Genomic DNA, 7,562 nt, shown 5'->3' with positions numbered 1-7,562 from the left:
TTTTTTTTTTTTTTTTTTTTTTTTTTGAAGAAAGGTTTATTACGATAATTGAAGAGCAAGCAGGCCATTGTTTCTTCACCTAATCCCTTCTCGAATGGCGTTCCGAGGAATGCATGAAGGGATCGAAGAAATTAATGATTTAAACTGCAACCGAAGATGAAATGATCAGGATAATGCTAACCTCTCCCTCTCTCTCCCAAATAAATAATACACAGAGTTGCAGAAATTTCTGACGCTTTTCATGTGGGGTTTTAGGGTTCTTAACATCAATTCCTATTGTGAATGTTTGATTAATCCACCACACCTTAGGTGTGAAAGTTATCTTATTTATAATCAAATAAATTTGTGAATGTTTGATTAATCCACCACACCTTAGGTGTGAAAGTTATCTTATTTATAATCAAATAAATTACAAGGATATGAAAATAGTAATAAATGGAAATAACAATAGAAAGATACCTATGATAATAAGGCAAATATCTAATATTTGCCTTATAATTAAATGGAAATAACAATAGAAAGATACCTATGATAATAAGGCAAATATCTAATATTTGCCTTATAATAAAATATCAAATATAATATATATGGTAAACTATAATTTATTACTAAATATCCTTAACACCTATTATTCCTTCAAACCATTATCGTCCAAGCCTCTCTCTTTCTGCTCAACTTCAATTTGTTAAAACAGAAGAGGATTATCGCCTAAGATAAAATATATGACACTCAAATCACAATGTTTTGTTCATTGTTTTCATTACATGGTCCCATCTATGTATATTTTCATTCATGCATTGCTTCATAACTAGAACAATTTTTGCTACAAAAAATAGTGCTCTTTTATTAATAATTAATTACTCTGTTATTTCCTACTATGTCTATGAATTAAATAGCTCTTCCTTGTATTATCAAGAATTTAATGAAGTGAAAATTAAACTGATTACTAAATTACACCATTATCAGCATTTATGAGTTTTTTTCTTTTTGAACTGCATTTATGAGAGAGAACTGCCCCTTCCAAACCTCGTTACACACCACACCTTCAGTAGAATTTAGAACTCGTTTATAAAATTCAAAAAAAAAATTAATGACTATCAGGATCAATGGTATTAGAACATATAACCGTTTAGATTTTTCTCTTTAAAAAAACTGATATACAAATTTTAGTTTCATTACATCGTAAATTCATATTTAAAATAAATAAATACAAATCTCAACAAGTACACGTATTATATTGTTTCAACAAGTTTTTTTTTATTGATTCAATCATTTTAGCTGAATGCATGCCAACACTCTTTATCTTCCATTCCTCCATACATCCAATAATTTTAAAACAACAAGGTACAAAACTGGATATTATTGTTAAATTTCTTAAATTATTGGTCCCAAAAAAAAAAAAAAAAACACCAAAAATGAAAGCAAAATACTTTTTTTAAAAACCCCTTGGATTTATGACACACGTCTCATTATTACATTATTGCATATATTATATTATATCATTTTCAGGCTCTCTATTTATATATATATATAGATAGATTCACTAGAAATGTGATATTGCTGTGTTCCCCCCGCCGATACCACTTTCTTTCACCTTCTTCATCTTCTTCTTCTTCTGCAAGTTTCTATAAGATTCGAGCCTTCGACTATTATTCTTTTTTTTTTTTCTCTGTACTTCCATATCTTTCTTATTCGTCTTTTTGTATTTCTAATTATTTATTGAGAGGGATTGGCGATGGGATGGATGTTCTGACTCAGATGGAAAATTTTTCTGAGTATTTTGAATTTACTAAACTGCCAGCTTCGCCTTTTTCTTTTGGGAGTTCCAATATTGGTGCCACTTCAATCCGCTTTCAAAACCCAACTCCCATTCTCCCTTCTTATGCTCTCTCATCCACCGCTTCAATGAATAACGCCACTCACCCTCTTGCGCCACCGTGTCTTCCACCCCATTCCTCTGCTGCCACCCCAAACTCCCACACGGTACGTATCATACCATACTCTAAACTACAAATCATATGTTGAACCCAAATATGTTTTTGCACAAAATGTATTCGAAAGATTAAATTTTTAAAAATAGGCGGTCTCATGAGTTGATTATTATTTCAGAAGCAGCAGCAAGATTCAATGGGCGCGATGAGGGAGATGATATACAGGATAGCGGCGATGCAGCCGATCCAGATAGACCCAGAAGCGGTTAAGCCACCAAAGCGGCGGAATGTGAAGATATCAAAAGATCCACAGAGCGTAGCGGCGCGGCATAGAAGAGAGAGAATAAGCGAGAGAATTAGAATACTTCAAAGAATAGTCCCTGGCGGCACCAAAATGGACACCGCTTCCATGTTAGACGAGGCCATTCATTACGTTAAGTTCTTGAAAAACCAAGTCCAATGCCTCCAAATAGCCGCCAACAACCGCCCCTCCTCCGCCTTTGGCTTTCCGGCGGCGATGTCGGCCGGTGGAAGCAACTACAAGCAATTCCACTTTGCTCAAAGTGGACATGAGCACGTGGAGGATGCTTGAATGTTTGTGCCGAATGAATGAATGAATCGGTTGTTATATGTTTTTGTTTTCTGGGAATGTGTCGGATTGATCGATGAGTGTTCCAAATTTGGTAAATTGTAAGAATGAGGTTTTGAAACAGACATCCACTCCTCCCAAACCGTTGTCTCATGACATTTTTTGTTTGAGTTTCTTTTTTTTTTTTTTTTTTTTTTTTTTTTTTTTTTTTTTTTTTTTTTTTTTTTTTTTTTTTTTGCAAATATCTTTCCTTTTCCTTATTAGTGAAAAAAAAAAAAAAAAAACTTTTAGAATGGACTAGGTTGTACTTGTTCCATCTAATATTTGTTTTACTCTACTGGAAGGACAAATTTACAAATTAAGTTCTAATTTTATCTACTCTAAATTTTAGGCTATATTAATTTTAAAAAAAAAATCAAAGATTAATAATTAGATCTACTTAAAATTTACAACTTCTAGAAAAGATATGTAATTATATTCACTTTGATTTAAATTTAATTCTAACTAGTTAATATATAAGATCTAAACGTGTCTATTAAAGAGACTTTCTAAATCTTTATAAAAAATGTTTTCTTCTCATCTCCAATTGATGTGGGGTATGAGACTCTACCATCTTTGGGGCTTATCGCTTTGTATGACTATGATATCATTTGTAATGTCCCAAATCCATCGCTAATAGATATTGTCTACTTCGACCAATTATGCATTGTCATTAGTTTCACGATTTAAAACACGTTTACCAGTGAGAGCTTTCTACGCCTTTGTAATAAATGTTTAATTATTTTCTCTAACCGACGTGGGATCTCATACAATAAGACAGTTGTTTTAAAAAATAATTATGATATTATTTTTGTTAAATAATTTAGAATACATTAAGAAAACATTTATGTTACTAACAAAAATGTTATTATTTTGTTACGTTTATTGAAGATCATGTATTAATAATTTTAAATCAAAATATTTTCGAATTGATTCGATTTAGAATTTTAATTAATATAATTATTAGTTTTAAGTTGTCGGAATAAACATTTAGCCTTAATTTTTAATATATGAGTCATTTTATTTGTTCTATTTATTATTCTTTCTCCATTTAATTGAAGTATATTTTGTGAACAAACAAAATAAAATCCTCGATATTTGATAATCAGTTGATTTGGAATTGAGTAACTATGTGACACCTGGACCATTGTACATATTAAATTGAAGAAAAGAGCACGTGAAGTGCACATGAAACTCTGACAGGCAGCGGTGGAGCTGCTTTTACTATTTTGTCCACAATGATGACGTCGTCTAACCTCAAGGGTTCCGTCCCAACACGTGTACGGCGTTTGAAATTTATGAATTTATAATACTTTTTTTTTTCTTTTTAAAAAAATTAGTTAATATTATTAGATGTAGATAATGACGCAATAATTTTGCTTTGGGCGTGTAAGAATCCTTGGACAAATATACTTTAGTACAAAAACAAAATGTGTTAAGAATAATGAGATAAGAAACGAGAGAAGGGTTAACTTAGTTTTAGTTACAAACGAAGTTTCAAATGTTGGTCTCCATGGAAGTTGGATCCAGAAAGCTTCTGATACTTCAGCTCCCATGAAGTTGGCTATCACTGTTTTGCAGCTCATTTGGAGTAACTAACCATGCCACCATAAAACTACATTGACACCGCATTCGATTTGAAGCAGCAGCGTCTCTTGTTCTATACAATATTCTTCCTTCCATGTCCTCAAATTAACTCTTATCTGTCAAAACAAGATCCATGGGGTTGTCCTACAGTACAAAAGATTGTGATTTCAAGTATGCACATAAACAAATGCGGCCATGAGGATATTTGAAATCTGTTCGAACTTTCAATGAGTAAGAGAATTAGAGAGGGAAAAGACTGATCACCTGGTTGAATGAACGGAATACTAAAAGGCATGGCAGGTGAAACAACCACTTAGGGAGCCCATATGACGGGTTCGATAAAAAGATGATAGAGACTTGATGGAAGAAGATGTCCTGTTGTCTCGGGGGGACTGGTTTTCCATCACTGAGCTCCTCATTTCTTGGGCCTTCTTCTGTGCAAATTTCAGTTTATTCATGATCTTATCCATTGATGACGCTCTCTTCTTCTCCAGTTTCATCTGATGCAAGATTCTCAATGAGTATATAAACTGTAATATTATTCATCAGTGAGGAGATTTATGGTGAATTATATGTGTATTTGTAGGGAAGAACCTCTAGTTTTCGTATGGCTGCATCGGCTTTTGCTTTCTGTAGATTTTCCCATGCGCTTATTTTGGCTTCCTCACGCTTAACCCTGCAAGAGGACTCAGAGTATGGCATAAATTTTAATTCTATATGCTTATCTTTCCTTACATAGATCTCATAAAGGAATTTTAGAAGACATACTTTGAAATACATTTTGCTATGTTAGGGACATCTAAATCTGAACATCCAGAAACCGCATCACCGTCTTTCTTCCTCCTGTCGTCAACAGAGTCTTTCCAAGGAAATGGCGCTTTTTGTTTCTTAGACCACCTTGTCAAAGTAACCTGGTTATCAACTTGTACATCCCTCACCTCCAACTTAGAGCTCACAGCTCCCACCTCTAACATATGCATACCAGATGAACTGGAGGCAGAGATTGACGGCCTCGTCTTGGGAGATGATTGCACACTGCTCTCTGGGCTCATTTGTGTGGCCATATCCCTTCTTGAAACAACACGAGAAGCATCCGTCCCTGAACCCTTGACCTCCGTACTTACATTTTCCCCTGATCCTGCACAACATTTCAACGCATAAACTCTAAAGCTATAATTGGTATAATTGGTAACCTCTGCTCCAGAATCAAATTGGTCCAAAGCATTCTATATCCCTACTCCAGAATCAAATTCCATTATATAATGGCACAAGAAACATTCCCCAGTAATTAAAATGCAATATCACAGGAACAATGACCTTTGGTTAAATTTGAAGTCAGAGTGGCTTTTACCTTCTTGCAAGCCTGTTGTTGAGGACAAAAGACCCAGCATTTCAGAGCACCCATGAACGCTAAGCGAGCGTGCCATGGAGGGCTCTGTTTGTCCATGAAAGGTCCCTTCATGCCCACCGGAATGAATCCCCAAGCCATTCGTTGATATCACTCCAGCTGAAAATGGTGACCCTGTAATGAAATTTCCAAAAGTCCCTCCTTCATAAGCCGGAACAGCCGGCGAATATAGTGAATAGTATGCAATACCAGGCGGGCCAAGTGGCCCACTCTTTGATTTAGGCCGCCGTTGAGGAAGTGGAACTGAATTCCTCACGACCCCATCACCGGATATGGGACTAAAGATCCACCTTTCAGCATCTTCCCACTTCGATGGCAATGTTCTGCCACTGTTGAGAGTCAGCAATGCAGGGTTATTAGTATGTTTCCGACCGCCATTGTTGTGCAATGGCACTCGCTCCGAGCTCCACCCCTTTTGCATACCAAAGCTATTGTGCCTATAATTAGGCGTAACAGGGCTTGGAAATGTTCCAGTCTTCCGTGTTGATACTTTAGGGTTCTTCTTGATACTTGCCAAACGAGGTGAGGAAGCTGTAGTGGCGTTATTTAGATCCAATGAAGCAGGTCTCCTTCTGTCCAGCTTCCTGGATTGAACTTCAGATCTGGATCTATGATCTTGACACTCTGTAAAATCAACCCACTTCAAGTAAATATACGGATAAACACTGAGAAAAGGGAATGGAGTTGGATCTGTAATACCTTTCAGAGCAAGAGAAAAGGAACTCCTCGCCGAATCGACAGCTCGATTCTCGTCTTCTAAATCGACATTGCTATTTTCGTTCTGAATTGCTGGGAATTAAGGGGGAGAAAAGCCAATTAGAATCGAATTTGAAGTACGTAAAAGTTTCTGTGGGTGTTTCTTTGTGAGATCCTACCCTTTTTTTCTTTTTATTCATTCACGGAGCTTAAAATCTAGCTGTACCTTTCGCTTTTTCTCCCTTGGTATAGAGACGACTGTGCTTGTTGTTTAGTGCTAGTTTGTTTGGATCTGGATTTGGACCACCGCAACTCTCGTGGTCTTCCTCATCATGCTCTTCCAAATGCTGCAATCAAAATCACAAAACAAAAGTTTTCAATCCCATCTTCCTTTTTCCATTTCGTATTGTTGATCAATCATCTTCACAACCTCGTAGCCGCCTCCAAAACCCTTATTTCATTACAGTATTTAGACAAAGAAGATTCCCCAATTCGTTTCCAACATTTGGTATTACTCAGAAAAGTGAAAATCCCAGAAAAACCAACTACGAAATAAACAACCGCCTCTAATCTCCGGTATTGCTCAGAGAAAACAAAACCCCCGGCCAAATAAACGGCCCCATTTTACCAATTCGTTTCCAAGGTTTGGATATCAGTCAGAAAAACCAAGACCCCACGAAAATAAACCAGAAAATAAGCAACCCCATTTGAGTGTATGCAAGAAGATGATAAAAGTAAATGAGATTTACAAGTGAGATTTCAGAGATGAGGGAATCGCGGTCGTGGGCCTCCGATGCAAACGAGCAGCGCTCCACACTGGCGGAGGCAGAAGAGAAGAGACTGAAACTCGATTCGAGAGCGTAAATGACAGAATCGGGGCTGGAATCGCGAGCTCTGAAGCCTGATCTCGACGACGGCGTTTGGTCCTGAAACCCCATCTCCGGCGTCTTCCTCACTCTACTTTCCTGCATACATTACAGTCGCACAATCCCCAGAGAGAGAAAGAAGGAAGGATATTGGTCGAAATGGCGGATAGTGGAGGGAATTGCTAAGAGCCTCGTGCTTTACTAACTTAATCACACAAGGACAATCCGTCCAAGCTCTACTTCCACACAAGAGGATCAAATTAACAACCTGTTGTACTTCTTGGGATAATCGGCTCCTTCCTTGGAACCTTATTTATTTTTGAACTTCACCGTAAAAGAGACAGAGCAGCCTCCCTGTTTCCATCGACCATGGACACATTTCTTAACGTCCGTAAAAACAGAGTGGATCGTTGTTTTAAATGCAAAAAAAAAAAAAAAAAAAAAAA

General features: G+C 36.5%; 2 protein-coding genes across 3 annotated transcripts; one reads left to right on the top strand and one right to left on the bottom strand.

The window, feature by feature from the left end:
- The first annotated feature begins 1,737 nt into the window (after positions 1-1,737).
- LOC111492009 (transcription factor HEC2-like) lies at positions 1,738-2,620 on the top strand. The gene is made up of 2 exons (XM_023141151.1): positions 1,738-1,983; positions 2,110-2,620. Exons 1-2 carry the CDS (start codon positions 1,741-1,743, stop codon positions 2,521-2,523), a joined length of 657 nt encoding a protein of 218 aa, XP_022996919.1. The 5' UTR covers positions 1,738-1,740; the 3' UTR covers positions 2,524-2,620.
- Positions 2,621-3,972: 1,352 nt separating this feature from the next.
- Positions 3,973-7,497, bottom strand: LOC111491992. Of its 2 annotated transcripts, none has more exons than XM_023141109.1 (8): positions 7,000-7,497; positions 6,477-6,597; positions 6,254-6,343; positions 5,498-6,178; positions 4,915-5,284; positions 4,741-4,822; positions 4,411-4,646; positions 3,973-4,290 (listed from the first exon to the last, which is right to left on the bottom strand). In XM_023141109.1, the coding sequence occupies exons 1-7, from the start codon at positions 7,219-7,221 to the stop codon at positions 4,431-4,433; spliced, it is 1,782 nt and encodes a 593-aa protein (XP_022996877.1). In that variant the 5' UTR covers positions 7,222-7,497; the 3' UTR covers positions 3,973-4,290; positions 4,411-4,430. The 2 variants fall into 2 exon arrangements, with proteins under 2 accessions (XP_022996877.1, XP_022996878.1); XM_023141110.1 differs by having other exon boundaries at positions 3,973-4,262.
- Positions 7,498-7,562: the final 65 nt, after the last annotated feature.

Source organism: Cucurbita maxima, unplaced genomic scaffold (genome assembly GCF_002738345.1).
Source record: "Cucurbita maxima cultivar Rimu unplaced genomic scaffold, Cmax_1.0 Cma_Scf00017, whole genome shotgun sequence".
NCBI classification, from domain to species: domain Eukaryota; kingdom Viridiplantae; phylum Streptophyta; class Magnoliopsida; order Cucurbitales; family Cucurbitaceae; genus Cucurbita; species Cucurbita maxima.
This window is presented reverse-complemented; position numbering and strand designations above follow the sequence as displayed.

Excerpts from the sequence above, each read along its gene's own strand:
- LOC111491992 (XM_023141109.1), bottom strand. The coding sequence starts at position 7,221 with ATGCAGGAAAGTAGAGTGAGGAAGACGCCGGAGATGGGGTTTCAGGAC. Across the intron at positions 6,344-6,476 it reads CAAGGGAGAAAAAGCGAAAG|CAATTCAGAACGAAAATAGC; the intron begins GTACAGCTAGAT and ends CTTAATTCCCAG. Across the intron at positions 5,285-5,497 it reads AACAACAGGCTTGCAAGAAG|GATCAGGGGAAAATGTAAGT; the intron begins GTAAAAGCCACT and ends AATGTTGTGCAG.
- LOC111492009 (XM_023141151.1), top strand. The coding sequence starts at position 1,741 with ATGGATGTTCTGACTCAGATGGAAAATTTTTCTGAGTATTTTGAATTT. Across the intron at positions 1,984-2,109 it reads CCACCCCAAACTCCCACACG|AAGCAGCAGCAAGATTCAAT; the intron begins GTACGTATCATA and ends TTATTATTTCAG.